The following is a 15,999-nucleotide window of genomic DNA, read 5'->3' on the forward strand; positions in this document are numbered from 1 at the left end:
TAAATCAAAGGTTCTATAAACTACCCAGCATAACACCGAGATTAAAAAAAAAGACTTACACCCAGAGAAGTCACTATAAAATTTTTTAACACAAAAAACAGTGCTGTTTCCAGAGCAGAAAAAAACCCCCATCATTTTAAAGGAAAAAGAATCAGATTGACATTGGATTTAGCACCACCGCATGATAGATGAAGGATCAGCAATTGACCTAAGACACATTTTCATATTTTTAAAGCGTTGTTAAATAAAGAGGAAGAAGATGAAACATTATCATCTGGCCATATATATGTGTATATATGTATGTGTGTACATGTATGTATAAGTATATATACATTCTTAGAGAGCTCCCTAAGGAAGAAGTCTAGAAACAGGGAATAGAAAACATGGCATCCAGGAAGCTGTGACTCTAACTTAAAGAGCATTAGAGCCCAGCCTGTGTGGCTCAGTGGCTGAGCACTGACCCATGCACCAAGAGGCCGCCAGTTTGATTTCCAGCCAGGGCATGTGCCCAAGTTTTGGGCTTGATCCCTGCCTGGAGGGGACCTACAAGGGGCAGCTGATCAATGTTTCTCTCTCTAAAAGTCATTAATAAAAGGAAGAGCAATAGAAATCCCAGGATACTAACTTTGTTGAAGATCTTAAAGGCAAAGTATTTGAATTTTAGCAGGACGGCAGAAAGTTATAGGACAATTGTCTCTAGGAAACAAGGAGACTTCATAGACTACATAATTAAATGGTAGCATGGCCAGTGTAGCTCAGTGGATTGAGCGTCATTCCATGGACTGAGGGCCCAGTTCAACTCCCAGTCGGGGCTCATGCCTGGGTTGTGGCTCGACCCCCAGTAGGGGGTGTGCAGGAGGCAGCCGATCCATGTTTCTCTCCCACATGAATGTTTTTCTCTCTTTCTCCCTTCCTTTCTTTCTAAAAAATCAATAAAAAACATGTAAAAATAAATAAATGAGCCCTGGCCAGTTTGGCTCAGCGGTTAGAGGGTCGGCCTGTGGTCCAGAGAGACCCGGGTTCGGTTCCCGCTTAGGGCACATACCTGGATTGCAGTTTGTCCCCGGCCCTGGTTGGGTTGTGCGGGAGGCAGCCACTCGATGCGTCCCTTTCACGTCGATGTTTCTCTCTCCTTTTCTCTCCCTCCCTCCCACTCTATCTGAACAAAAAATGAAAAAATGTCCTCGGGTGAGGATCAAACAAACAAACGAACGAACGAACAAACAAATAAATAGTATAGTTGAGGGTTAGGAAAATCTCTGTTATATAATAAGGGCAACAAATACAAGCAAAAGAAAACAGCATTCAGAAACTCCAGGAAAAACAGCCAAATCAAAAAAAAAAAACTGTAGAGAAAATAATGGTCCAAGAAAAAATTGTCTAAATTAGATGAGAAAATCGGTGGGCTCAAAGAATGGAATAGATTCCATGTAACAGAGAATATGAGAGAAAGATAGAGATGGATGGAGAGAGAGAGAGAGGGAGAGAGAGAGAGAGAGAGAAGGGGGGAGAAAGGGGGGGAGGGAAGGAGAGAAAATACATGAGAAAGCACGAGGAGAAAGCTTGTAAGAACCAATCAGAAATTCTAGGGAAAAACATTTTAAATAAAAACAACACACCAAGATCATTCAAAAATTCAGGAGAGTGGTTTCCTTTTAGGCGAAGCAGAATGAAATAGGGGAGTTGTAATACATAGATGCAGGTCATTAGAGATGCTCTAGTTTTTGGGTTAAGTGACAGGTTCTAGTTACTTATCATATGGGTCACATATTCTTGTGCAGATATTAAATGTGCAAAATAAAAATGAAAAAGGAAAAACTACTTAAAAATTAGAGAAGCTAAGGTCCAATCATGAAGTAAATTAAAATGTAGATGATTTTGCCCTGGCTGGTGTGGCTCAGTTGGCTGGGCACTGTCCTGTGCCCCAAAATGTTGTGGGCCCGATCCCCAGTAGGGGGCATGCAGGAGGCAGCTGAGATGTTTCATTCTTTTTTTTTTTATCCTCACCGGGACATCGACAGGAGTGGAGGGATGAGAGAGAGAGAAACACGACGTGAGGACCATCGATGCTGCCACCGCACTACAACCGGGCGGGAAACTGCACCAAGTGGCCTCGGGAACCGAACCAGGTCTCTCGACGCAGCCACACTCTAACCAGCCAAACTGGCCAGGGCGAGATGTTTCATTCTCACACCGAAGTTTCTCTCTCTCTCTCCAAAATTGAAGAACAAAAATCAATAAAAAATCTTAAAAAAACAAACAAAACCAGATGATTTTGAATTTGAATCCAAGACAATCCACTTAATCATAATCATAGTAATATCTTTTAAAAAGGTATAGTGTGTATGATTAGAACCACAGGGAAGACATACCACTTGGCTCTGTGCTAAAGAATTCTTACAAAATCCTAGCAGAATAGTCCTGGCTGGTGTGGCTCCATGGTTAGCGTGTCGGCCCATGGACTGAAGGGTTGCGGGTTCAATTCCTGGTCAAGGGCATGTAACTGGGTTGCAGGTTTGATCCCTGGCCCTGGTTGAGGTATATGTGGGAGGCAACCAATTGATGTGTCTCTCTCACATCAGAGTTTCTCTCTCCCCGCTCCCTTCCACTCTCTCTAAAAATCAATGAAAAAAATGCCCTCGGGAGAGGATTAACAAACAAAAATATAATAAAATCATAGCAGAATATTGTTTATTAATTTTCAACTTTTAAAGTCAACCAACTTGTAAATAAGGCAATTTTTAATGGCAGGAAGAATAACATTTTGTGAGAAGGAAATACAGATGGGGTTTATACTACTTGGCTCATTCATAATGATGTCTACTTAGTTGTAATAAGTAATACGTATTCGCTGTAACCAAGTATTATGGTAAGTATATTAATAAAATACAGAGCAATGATGTCTGAATCCATGTCTGTGTGAGGGTAAGACAGTCTGTAGTCGATAAACAGGTGGAAAAAAAAATCAAACAAAGTAAACATCCGTTTATATAGGCTCTTCCTACCGATATATTAGTGAAAAGGGGATGTAGGTATCTCGCTCCTTCCCTCCCTCCCTCCTTGTCTCTCACACACGCACATGTGCACAGTTTGGAGAGGAACACTTTCTAGAATACAGATAAACAGTTAAAAGCATTTGCCTTCAAGGAAGAAAAGTAGACTGACTACATACTATTTTGTTTTCTTTGCAGTAACTACGTACAGGTATTATTCAATTAAAAAAACAAATTCCCCCCCTAACACAAAAAGAGCTCCTGTAAATAACTAAGAAAAAGACTAACATCTTAGAAGAAAAATAAACAATATTTACAGGCAGTTCATAGAAAAGTACTAATAACTTAAACTTATATAAAAAAAAAAAAGGTGCAACCTCACACCAAAAGAAATGCATGGGATATTGAGGTAACATTTTTCAATTAAAAGACTGGAAAATTTTCAAAAGTTTGATAACATCGTAGAGGTGAATATGGGGTAACAGACATCCTCAAAAACTGATTAAAGTGTAAGTTGCTATAATCTCTATTGAGGGGCACACGGGAATATTTATTAGAATTACAAAGCTATGTCTCCTGTTATCCAGAATTTCCAGTTACTGGATTTATTTTACAGATAAATTCATCTATTTATGAAAAGACTCATGAAGGTTATTTACAGCACTGTACTAGTGAAAACTGGAAACAACCTCGCCCCACGTGGAGAGAGTAACTGTAGGTCTGGGGGACAATGAGAAGAGGAAGGCTTTTGACTGTGTCCTATCATTTATTTCTGAACGGTGTGAATGCATGTATTAAAGCCTTGGGCTGGCCCGGCCAGTGTGGCTCAGTGGTTGAGCGTCGACCCATGCACCAAGAGGTCGCCGGTTCGATCCCAGTCAGGGCACATGCCCAGATTGTGGGCCTGATCCCCAGTGGGGGGCGTGCAGGAGGCGGCCAATCGATGTTTCTCTCTCTCTTCCTCCCCATTCCTCTCTCTCTAAAGTCAATAAAGAGGAAAAAAAAAACCTTGGCCAGAGGACAGCTCCACTGAAGATACCACACGACCCCCATATCACAGGACTCACCATAAAGGCCTCTCCAAGAGTCAGTATTGAAAGTCTAAGCCCCAAGTTCCAACCGCCAGGGAGCAGGGAGAATCCCTCAGGATTAGTGCACTGGCCTCCTACCCAGGCTCCCTGCTTCTTGCCCTACTAGGTAGTTTATCATCAACACAGCAGCAGAGATTCTTTTAAAATTAAGTCAGATTTTCACTCCTCTGTTCAAAACCCTACAACTGCTTCCACCTCGGAATAAATGACAATCATTCCGGCTGCCCCCGCTGCTCCCTCTCTGACCTCATGTTCTCCTACCCCCCCTCTCGCCGCTCCCTCCGCTCCAGCCATACTAGGTTCACTCCTGCTTCAGGATCTTTGCAGCTGGTTTCTTTTGCTTGATTATCCAATCACTTCAAAAAAAAAGTTTTTATTGATTTTAAAGAGGAGGGAAGAGAAACATCGATGTGAGAAACATAGATCAGTTGTCTCCCACTGGGGGTCAAACTCAAAACTTGGGCATGTGCCCTGCCTGGGAATCGAACCAGCGACCTTTTGGTGCACTGGGCGATGCTCAACCAACTGACACACTGGCCAGGGCTGAATAGCCAATCACCTTTTGGAGTCATTTCTCAAATGTTAGCTTCCCTAACCTATTTTATTTTAAAATATCTTGGTTTTGTAATCCTCACTGGAGGATATGTTTATTGCTTTTGGGGGGGGGGAGAGAGAAACATTGATGTGAGCGAGAAATATCTATCAGTTGCCTCCCATTTGCACCTCGACCGGAGATCGAACCCACAACCTTTTGGTGCACACGACGACGCTCCACCCAACTGAGCCACACCGCCAAGGCTCCCTAACCTATTTTAAATTGGAAGCAATTCCCCTCCAGTCCATACACTTTTGTCCCCACCCTATTTCGTGGCTTTTCTTCCCAGCACTCAAGCACATTACCATATGATACATTTTGCGCGTGTATTTCATCTCCGGAATACAAGCTCTAATAAGGGCTGGGTTTCTGTTTTTCACTTCTGCTTACCCTGCAATTGGAACTATACCTCTTCCAGAGTAAGGGCTCAAATATTTTTTAAATCAACTGTTTCCCCCTTTCCACAGTAAGTCAGCAAAACTAAAAACATAATACTAGAGGTAGGAAGGAATAAGATTGTTATTGTGACTGCTGCCTTTCATTACAAACTTGAGGAATTTGAATTAAAACACATACCCGGCCCTGGCTGATTTGGCTCAGTGGACGGAGGGGTGGTGGGTTTAATCTCTGTCCCCAGTAGGGATCATGTGGGGGCGGAGGGAGGAGTAGGCAGCCAACAGATGTGTCTCTCTCACGTTTCTCTCTCTTTCTCCCTCCCACTCTATCTGAAGATAAATGGAAAAATATATCCTTGGGTGAGGATAAAAGAAATATATATGTATTTTTTGGCCCTGGCTGGTGTGGCTCAGTTGGTTGAGTATCAACCTGTACACCAGGAGGTTGCTGGTTAGATTTCAGGTCAGGGCACATGACCGGGTTGCGGACTCAATCCCCAATGGGGGTCGTGCAGGAGGCAGCCAACTGATGGTTCTCGCTCATCGATGTTTCTCTCCCTCTCAAATCAATAAAAACATATTTAAAATCAATTAAAATAAACAAAACCCCACAAATATGTACACATATCTCTCATCAAAATAATTTAAACATTTTTAAAATAAAAAAATAAGTATCGGATATATTTAGGAAGTAGAATTGACAGAACTTGGTAAGAGGTGTCATGCTGTGCAGAATTGAAGAAAACAGTGCTAAAAAATGACTTTCAGATCTCTGGCGTACTCAGGTTCGTAGAGGGTGAACGCTGGGATAAAAGTAGAGACATTACTTCAGTTTGGAGAACATTAAATTTGGGAGGCCCTCAAGTGCAGATATCAAGAAGTCAGATCTAGATTCAGAAGAGAGAACTGTGCTAGATATGGGAATTTGAAAATAACTCCCCAGAGGGGCTGATGCCAAAGTATGCAGCTTAAAAAAGAAGGTAAAAAGCTAAAATAGAACTCCGAGGAGCACAATTTTTTCAAGATGGGGTGGTGGAGGAATCAGGTAAACAGACTAAGGAACAGCAGCTAGAGAGGGGAGGAGAAAAAGCAGATGAATATAGCAGCCAGGAAGATAAGAGTATTTTAAGAAGGAAGAGGTCAACTGTATGGAATGCTTCTGTAAAACAAACAGGAAATCTGGAAAGGATCACTGGAGATCATTGGTGACCATACCAAAAGGAGTAGATCAAGTGCATTAAGAAGTGAAAGGGAGATCATCTTGACAGTTAAAGAGTTAAGTAGGAACTGATAGGATGTAAGTTTCAAGCAAAATTTTCTTAAAATAGGAGTTGGTAACATAATTATAGTTATATATTAATATACGAATATTAACACATATGCTATGTGGTATGCTGGCTTAAAAATTAAATGTGGTCCTGGCTGGTTTGGCTCAGTGGTTAAGTGTTGGCCCTCGGACCAGTGAGTCACGGGTTCGATTCCAGTCAAGGGTACGTACCTGTTTCGGTTCATCCCCAGCCCTGTTCGGGGTCGTGCGGGAAGCAACCAGTTGGTGTCTCTCACATCAATATTTCTCTGCCCCACTCTCTCCCTCTATCTAAAGAAAAATGGAAAAATATCCTCAGGTGAGGATTAAAACAACAACAAAAAATTAAATGTGAATAGAAAAGATCCATTATCAAGGAATATGTTGACGATACAGGCAGAAAAAGAGGTAAATTCATATTTTAAATCTGGGAGTTAGGGAGCCACAACACAACTTTTTTGATAAGTGTTTTTTTTTCCTCCATTTTTATTGGGCCACCAGGAAGAGGCCGGACTGCAGATGAGGGTGGTTTAGGGTGTATGTAAGTGCTGGAGGCAGTTTCCAATCAATGTCCTCCAGTTCTCTGAAACACATGGCAAGGCCACTGGCTGGTGGCAGAGAAGCAATTCCAAAGGAGTTCAGTTCTGCTGGCCATGTCAAAGGCTCCGTGGAGAGCAGTAATTAGATTTACAGTGGTACTCATTTACGCATGTGATTCTCTTCCACAGGACTCAGCGCTCTGGGTGAATGGACAACACGGACGGGTGGATGCTTTGAGGGTTGACGTTTCTCCAGGCAGGAGCACAAGCTCAAAAGAGGCGCAAGACAGATGAAGGATCATGGTGTCTCGGGTGGTTGGAGATGGTAGTGGGGAAAGCAAAGGGAGAGGGCTGATAAATCCAAAGTAGAAAGCTTCGTTTTTTTTAATCCTCACCCTGAGGACATTTTTGCATTTATCTTCAGATAGAGCAGGAGGGAGAGGGAGGAAGAGGCAATTGAGGTAGGTGCCCTCAGAGGGAACTGAACCCGGGACTCTGGTCCGCAGGCCTGATGCTCTAACGGCTGAAACAAACCCTCCAGGGCGAAAGCCCTTTTAAAAGTTATTTCTTGAGCAAGCCAGTTGGCAGATGCAAGTGTGGGGTGTCTAAATCCATGATTCAGAGATGATGCAGATGAAGTTGATGGACAAGGTCCAGGTGTATCCACAGCTTTGGGTGGAAGGGGACGAAAGGAAAAGTCACCCGAGAAGGAGTAAGAACCAGGGTGGGTCCAGAACAGTTAGCATAGCAGGCCTGACTGCTATCATTTATAAGGTCAGCTAATACGTGCGGCCCTTGGCTGACATCTGGAAACCTGGATTTCAGGTTTTCCACCATTCCCAGAACTGATAAGTGACTCACTACGCCTAAACTGTACATCCTCCTGTGTTATTCCTTTCAAAGTCCCCTCTGAAAGCTTGAGCCTGGTTTCCCCCAGACTTTGCCCATTCATCTTTTCCATTTGCTAATTTTGCTTTGTACATTTTTGCTGTAAGAAGTCATGAGCCCTGGCCGGTTTGGCTCAGCGGTTAGAGCATGGCCAGTGGACCAATGAGTCAGGTGAGGATTAAAAAAAAAAAAAAGAAAGAAATCACGAGTATGGTTACCTTGGGGACTCCCAACACAGATGGGTAAACCACACAGAAGCTGAAGTCATTTGGAAGAATAGAAGCACAGTATAAGAGAAAGGCATAAGCCCTGGCCAGTTTGGCTCAGCAATTGGAGCGTTGGCCTTTGGACCAGAGAGTCCTGGGTTCAGTTCCTGCCAGGGGCATATACCAAAAAAAAAAAAGGACAAAGGCATGTATCAGGTTTTTCAAGATGATGAGCAGTAATCAAGTCATTAGATGATCAAATCAGGAGAGTGGGAGGATCACATGAGCCTCAACAGAGTAGTAGCGGTTTTACCAGGAGAGGGAAGGGAACAAGGACATCAAGCCCACATCCTGAACACAGGTTTGTAGGGCAAGAAATACTCCAGTGCCACCACTGGGGAAGGCGGTGGTGGGAACAGTGTCCTTAGGGGTCAAAGGTTAGGCACATAGAGGACTGACCCTGAATGTGCTCTAATATACACATCTGCCTACATCTGCACTGACAGTACATCAGGGTTTCTCGTCCTCTATGGCAACAGATCACTTGCTGAGCACACTTGTGTGGAATGGTACTACAGCTGGCCGCTACCATCTTCAACCATATTCTAAGTCCTTAAGAAGTGCAAACCAACGTTCCTCTCACCCACTCTAGCTTTGGCTTCTCTTGCGGAGGAAAAGACATTGCCAGCATTATTTTAACAGCCCAAAGATAGAAACTACCCAAATGTGGCACCATCAGAACGGATAAATGGTGGTCTATTAACATAACGGAATATTATACTGCAATGAAAATGAACACGCCACAGCCAAATGCAGTATCATAGACTCCCACAAACACAATGTTGAGCAAAGAAGCTAAGCACAAAAAAAGTATATACTATATAATTCCATTTATATATAGAATACACAAACTCAATCTATGCTGTTAGCCAGGAGAGTAGTTATCCCCTGAAGAGGCAGGGGCTACTGGAAGGGGGTTGTGAGTGTGTGTGTGAAGGGGCTTAAGTGGTACTGTTAGTATTCTGATTCCTAATCTGGGTGCTTGCTACATAGATAATCATGATATGTATACTGTTCCATGTTCATATACTTCAAAACAGAAGCGATACTCAGTATATGTGAAAAAAGCAAGTACATATTTCACAACATTTACCATGAATTCAACATTTTTGTTGAAAAGCACACATCTGTACAGAACAATGCCAGGCAGAAGATTCTCAGTGTTAACAGTGGTTAGCACTGGGTAGTGGAATTGTAGATGATTTTTTCTTTCTTTTCTTATATCTATTTTTAAAAATCATCTTCAATACTTCCCATATTCTTTTTACAATGTGTTAGTGTTAACAAAAACAAAACACCACCATACTTAATTGCATTTTATAAGCAGCAACATGTAAGACTTTACACCCATTTTGGGGCAAATAAATGCTATTAAACACTGGGGAATGGAGCAAGGGATAACTATCACCCAACCAACCCATTAAAAAATTTACATACCCTGGCTGGTTTGGCTCAGTGGTTATAGAGCGTTGGCCCAGAGACCAAAGGTTTGCAGGTTCAATTCCGGTCAAGGGCACGTACCTCAGTTGCGGTTCAATCCCGGCCCTGGTTGGGGTCGTGTGGGAGGCAACCAATTGATGTGTCACCCTCATATCAATGTTTCTCTCTCTTCCTCCCTCCCTCCTTCCCACTCTATCTGAAAATCAATGGAAACATATCCTCGAGTGAGGATTAAAAAAAAAAATTTACAGAACTACTTCAGCACAAGCAAAATCCTGAATTGCAATGTGGAGATTTGCATTCTCATCAACAATCCTGTGTGAGGCTAACACCCAAGGATTACCAGGATTATAGAAGCACACAGACATCTAGTAAACATATTCCTGTTCTCTGTACTGGAATCACTGTAAATCATTTACAATCTCGTCTGGGCCCAGGCTTCTTATACCCCCTCAAGATTGGCATTCATTGCTCTATTCCCCTTCCACTCCCAGACTGCTCAAATCTACAGGCAAAGGCAAGACTTTCTGGGCCATGAACTCCTTGCTGGCTGCTCTCCGTTGTTGCTGTGCACTTAAAGTATGAGTCACTCTAAGAAAGCCTCATTATTGAACTGAAAAATACTTTGGTCTCACAGAGCTGCTTTGTTTCTTTATAAACCACAGCATTGGACACCAGTGCATTTTAAAGCATTTCCTTAAAACCAACATTCATTATTATTATTTTTTTATCCTCACCCGAGGACATTCTTCCATTTATTGTTCAGCTAGAGTGGGGTGGGGGGAGAGGAAGAGAGAGAGAAACATCAATGTGAAAGGGACACATCGAGTGGCTGCCACCCACACGACCAACTAGGGCCAGGGACAAACTGCAACCGAGGCACACGCCCTTAGCGGGAACCGAACCCGGGTCTCTCTGGACCACAGGCCGACGCTCTAACCACTGAGACAAACTGGCCAGGGCAACATTCATTATTATGAACCAGAATCAGATTCAGGACTATTTTGATATATATATATATAATTTTTTTTTTTTTTAATCCTCACCGGAGGACACCTTTCCATATTTTGTTCAGGTAGAGTGGGAGGGAGAAAGAGAGAGAAACATCGATGTGAAAGGGACACATTGAGTGGCTGCCACCCTCACGACCCAACCAGGGCCAGGGACAAACTGCAACCGAGGTACATGCCCCTAGCTGGAACTGAACCCGGGACTCTGTGGACCACAGGCCGACGCTCTAACCGCTGAGCCAAACCAGCCAGGGCTATTTTGATATATTTATAAGCTAAAGCTGAGAACATTTTATCAGTCAGCCAAGTTCATAAAATATGAAGACAGCTGGAATTTAAAGAACACCCAACCACTGGCTCACAGCTCTACACCATCAGTGAGAACAGAAAACACGTAAGATCCAGTGTCACCACATGCTCTTGTAGCTAGATTTATAAATGTCCCCAAACCAGAAGCATGCTTTTACTAACACTGGCTCTGAAAAACAGGATGTGAACCTTTGCATCACTCTTACCCAGAAGGCTGGGATTACCCCAAAAGCAACAACTGGGACCTACATCTCTAGCTTCCTAGTGCACACACTGGTGGGATGATTGGCTGCCACTGGCCTCTGCTGCTGAAAGCTATACTCTCCCTTACTTCCCTCACTTGACCAACTCCTACTCAGGGGATATCTCTTTCAAGTTGTCCCTGTGTCTCCATTTTGCAAGAAGCTAAGACAACCTGCTCTGAGCAAATCCCCATTTAGCATCCTCAGATTCCGGGATTAATGGTGCTACTTTATTTCCCTAAATTTGAGTCCAATTGTAATAATACTTGCCATGTTTTAAAAACACAGTCAAAACAGGTAAACTAAGCAAACTGGAGACATCTGAGCTCCTTTTAGAGCTCACTCATCTTGATTATATGACACTGTCCCACTGTCAGTTTAAACCAGTTTATAGTCTCTAATCTAATAGGGCAACACTGAATCCAAACATGAGTAGATCTGAGCTATTAACACAGGAGCTTACAGAAGCTTCTCTTTCAGGTAGATAATCTAGAAGCAAGGACAACAGCCATGTAAATTTGAGATACAGATACAACACACATGCATTTCCTGTATGCTAAGACAAAAAACTAAATCTTAGTACTCAAAGCAGCCAAACCTTGGAGGGAATGTAAGTCTTAATTTCTGTTTCCCCCTTATTCTGTCCTGCAGAAATGTCCTCACCCACTGCCCAGACTTAGTCCTTTCCGTCTCTTCATGCCCCAGTCACAACCTGGATATACAGGGTTTCAAATGGGGAAATGAAAAAAAAAAAAAATCCTAGACTTTCACCCTTAAACGAGGGGCTAGATTAGATAAGCTGGCTGTGATGTTCCAAAATTGTCTTTCTAAACCTGGCTGATTAAAATGACCACCTGTGGGTCCGGCTGGTGTGGCTCAGTGGTTGAGTGTCGACCCATGCACCAAGAGGTCACGGGTTCGATTCCTGGTTAGAGCACATACCCAGGTTGTGGGCCAAATCCCCAGTGGGGGACATGCAGGAGGCAGCCAATTAATGTTCTCACTCATTGATGTTTCTCTCTCACTTCCTCTCTCCTTAAAATCAATAAAATAAATAAATAAATAAATAAAAAATTACCACCTGTGGGACTTAGACTGATTCCCAGGCTCCACTATAACATTTTCAGAATGAGACTCTCTAGGTGTGCAGCATGGAGATTTGTACCTTTTTTTTTTAAATCCTCACCCGAGGACATTTTTCGGTATTTTGTTCAGATAGAGTGGGAGGGAGAGAGAGAGAAACATCGATGTGAAAGGAACACATCGAGTGGTCGTCACCCGCACGACCCAACCAGGGCCGGGGACAAACCGCAACCCACGCATGTGCCCTTAGCGGGAACCGAACCCGGGTCTCTCCAGACCACAGGCTGATGCTCTAACCGCTGAGCCAAACCGGCCAGGGCAAGATTTTTACCTTTAAAATGCTTCTCAGGTGATTCTGAGATTTGCGAATCACTGAGAAAGAACTGGATGGAATGATAATGGGTTTCCAAAATGTAGTAGACACTGCTACTGGAAGTAAGGTCCCTTTATACTTGTCCTTTCATGTCCCATGTAAAGTAAGTTTGGGCGAGGGGGAAGAATTAATTCCCCCTCATTGTCTTCCCATGCGGAGGGAGTTCAGCTAGTATTTCTCAAAGTGGAAGGGCCACTGCTGCACTCTGGGCTGGATAATTATGTGGCACTGTCCAGCATAGTGCAAGACATTTACCATCCCTGACACTTACTCTTAAATGCCAATGGTGGTTCCTAGTCATTGGAACAGTCAAAAACACCCCCACTCCACCACTTTCTTAAATGCTTCCAGGATGTCAGTTCAGCCACTGATTAAGAGCCACTGAGCTGGATTAACATTCTTGACCTCCCTCCCTCCGGCTTACATTAAGTTCTGCCTTTGGAGGGAGACATGGTCTATCCAGTAAGTGAATTTAGGAGGAGCCAGCCCTTCCCTCTCCTGTTTTGCCCCTGCCTGTTCAGAGGTCGCATTCTAGGGAGTAAAAGCATGACCATAATTTTGTTCTGACATTTTAAAGATGTTTTACCTTCCTATTATAAGAGAGTATTACTGTTTAAAGAGAAATAACTTAGACGAACATTTTTTATTGAAGAGTTTTATTCTGTCTCAGAATAAAAACCTTGCTTTAATATTGAAAGGTGCACTGCAGGTATGTCATGCTGCCAGTTATTATTGGGGCACCACATGCCCTAGTAGTGATCCAGAGGGCTTGGAAAATGCATGAATTCATTCTTTTAGAGCATGTAGAACTGTATTTACAGTTTTTCTTGAAATAGGCCCAGGACATTCAAACAGTCTAAAAGTACTGCCATGGCACTTGCTTTGATGTTCAGAATGCCTCAGAAATGTGTTCGATATCATGATTTACGGGTCCTCCAAATGGTTTTGTTAACATGCAAAGCAAACAGTATTAAACAATATTATCTAAATTATGGCTACCAAGTACTGAAACTTAATAATGAAACCAAATTACAAAACATTTTGTTGTAGAGCTATACAAAAGATATAAAATTAAAAATATCAACCATCTTTAAATATTCTAATTCTCCTATGGTAAAGTTTTCCACATATTTATCACTACAGAATAGTTTAAGGAGAGAGTTAATAAAATCAAAAGAGATAAGAATATTTAAATCTTTGGATCCCTTTCTTCCATGGCCTTCATAAAAACACAAAAGTGGCCAGATTTTCTTTCCCACTATAGCTTAAAATATTAAAAAGATTTACTAGTAATTTATAGTTGGCCATGAACTCTCTAGAGTCATTTATGAACCACAGGCCCAAGGACCAGTGTTATGATGATATCTGATAGGTTGCCAAAATCATTTCTAACATTCTGAATCCTCTTGAAATATAATGGAATGAGTCAGTTTATCACGACAAAATTCCAGGCATTATCAGGAAGAACAGGTTAATTGATACCTAGTTTTATTGGCATAAAAAAGGGGGGGGGGTTACTTATTTGAAAATACAGCTAAGTACATTCTTATCTATGATTATTTACATTCATATACTGAAGATATCTATTATGTGGACAAATCCTGTGATATGCCATTTAATATAAAATGAAGTTCTTATGATGAGCATGAGTAATTTATCCTTTTTATATAATGAAAGAATGTATCAAATCTTCATTTGTGTTCTAAACATTAAAAAAGAAAATAAAAATAAAAAAACCTTAAGCCTGGAAAGCTATGAAAAAAAGACCCACCCATAGCTCTGCTCCTCAGCACAACTTCTGCAAGGACACAGTATGTTTGCTGACTTTAAAATGTTTATTCTTTAAAAAATTAGTTGCTTTTTATACAGCTATACAAAGTTCTTAATGTTTCTTTGGCAATGGAATATAATGGAATTTTACAACTATATAAAAAAGTTACCTTTGCCTAAGAAACAGTATTTACTGTGTGTACATAGTTGACTGACAAAATTCTCCAGCATCCAGCACCCTAATTAACTGACGAAATAAGCTTCCTCAAAAGGGACATTACAGGATTTCCAAAAAGAAAGAAAGGGCAAAAGACAGACACACAGACACAGACACAGACACACACACCTTTCTGTGGCTTGAAACACAGTATCACGGCCCCATCTGCAGGCAACTTGCAAGAATTGCCAAATACAATTTAGTGATAAGAAAATCCTTTCAGTGATGAAAAAATACTTATAAGTAACATTGAAGTACTACTTTAGTTTAACTATACATAAGAAATTACTTAAACTTCTGCTATTTCAAATATATTTAATGCTCATTTTTAAAGATGAGCTGCCCTCCACACCCCGCCCAATATAACTGCATCATATCTTTGAAATTAAGCAGAAAAACAAACAAACAAACAAAAAAAACCCAGTGCTGGTGACAAATATACAGCGAATTCACTTCTTCATTCTTGGTAAAGACTGAAACCAATTCTCAGGACCACGAAGAGCTAGAAATTCACCTATTTTCAAAGACTTGTTTGTAGACTATGCAGCAACTTTGTTGTCTTTCTAAAAAAGAAAAAAAAAAATAGCTCATTTCAAATTATTGGTTAATTAACAATTATTTCTTTCTCATTTGCTTAAGTATACTTTCCATTATCTTTAAATACACCCTTGTCCTTTTACTTTCATGTATAAATCTGTATCATTAATTTCCAGGAAACACTTTTTACAACTTCCACACCCAGCAGGAGCTCATTATTTATTAACTGCATTTTCTAGTTAGTGGTAGAATAGAAAGCAATAGTGTTGTGGACTGGTCCCAGCAAGAAGACCCCTGCCAAGATACAGGTGTACCCCACTATCATTGGTTGCCATCCTATAATCTTTAAAAACAATGATAGAACTTAAACCTTCAACGTACTAGTCAAATTCATCAAGTACAACCAATAACATACTTTGGAAAAAGATTAATAAAATCTAAGTCTTTGATGTCTTTACTAAGTAATAAAATATCCAGACAGTAAAATAACATCTCTCTCCAAAAGGTCATGCCAGGACAAAGCAATGATTTAGAAATTCATTTTAAAAGATGACTTTTAAATTGAAAGAAGTTTCTGAAAATCAGAGAGTTGACTGGAAAATTAAAAATGTAACTAAAGAAAAAGCAGTAAAAATCTCAAAGAGCCTCTAGTTTTCCAGTGTGACTGACTTTAAACTAAAGGCCTGTACACACACAGCATCAGAGCCAGGGGCTTCTATTTTCCTCAGGACTAGTTTCTACCATTTACTTGTTTTTAACTGCTGATTCTCACCATGACTGTTAGAAACACACATTTCCTATGTTAAAGACTTAACTTTATTTATGCATACAACACCAAACCATTTGTACAATGTTATTAAATTGGACTACATATGGCATGATGTAAGTTAGTGAAAAAAGAATTAAGCTGAACATAATCCTTTCACCCCCCACCAAACCCACCCT

General features: G+C 41.3%; 1 protein-coding gene across 2 annotated transcripts in view; it reads right to left on the reverse strand.

Annotated features, from left to right (window-relative positions):
- Nucleotides 1–12,416: 12,416 nt before the first annotated feature.
- The window catches only part of LSM14A (LSM14A mRNA processing body assembly factor), a 50,788-nt gene continuing 47,205 nt past the window's right edge, over nt 12,417–15,999 (reverse strand). The window contains exons 10-11 of one of the 2 annotated variants that reach the window (XM_036273924.1): nt 15,032–15,080; nt 12,421–14,733 (exon numbers count right to left, since the gene is read on the reverse strand). In XM_036273924.1, the coding sequence (XP_036129817.1) occupies nt 15,057–15,080 (24 nt within the window). In that variant the 3' untranslated portion in view covers nt 12,421–14,733; nt 15,032–15,056. Of the gene's footprint in view, nt 15,081–15,999 lie in introns of both variants that reach the window. The other variant, XM_036273926.1, reaches the window with a different exon arrangement.

The sequence above is a fragment of the Molossus molossus genome, unplaced genomic scaffold, assembly GCF_014108415.1.
Source record: "Molossus molossus isolate mMolMol1 unplaced genomic scaffold, mMolMol1.p scaffold_m16_p_21, whole genome shotgun sequence".
In the NCBI taxonomy this organism is placed as follows: domain Eukaryota; kingdom Metazoa; phylum Chordata; class Mammalia; order Chiroptera; family Molossidae; genus Molossus; species Molossus molossus.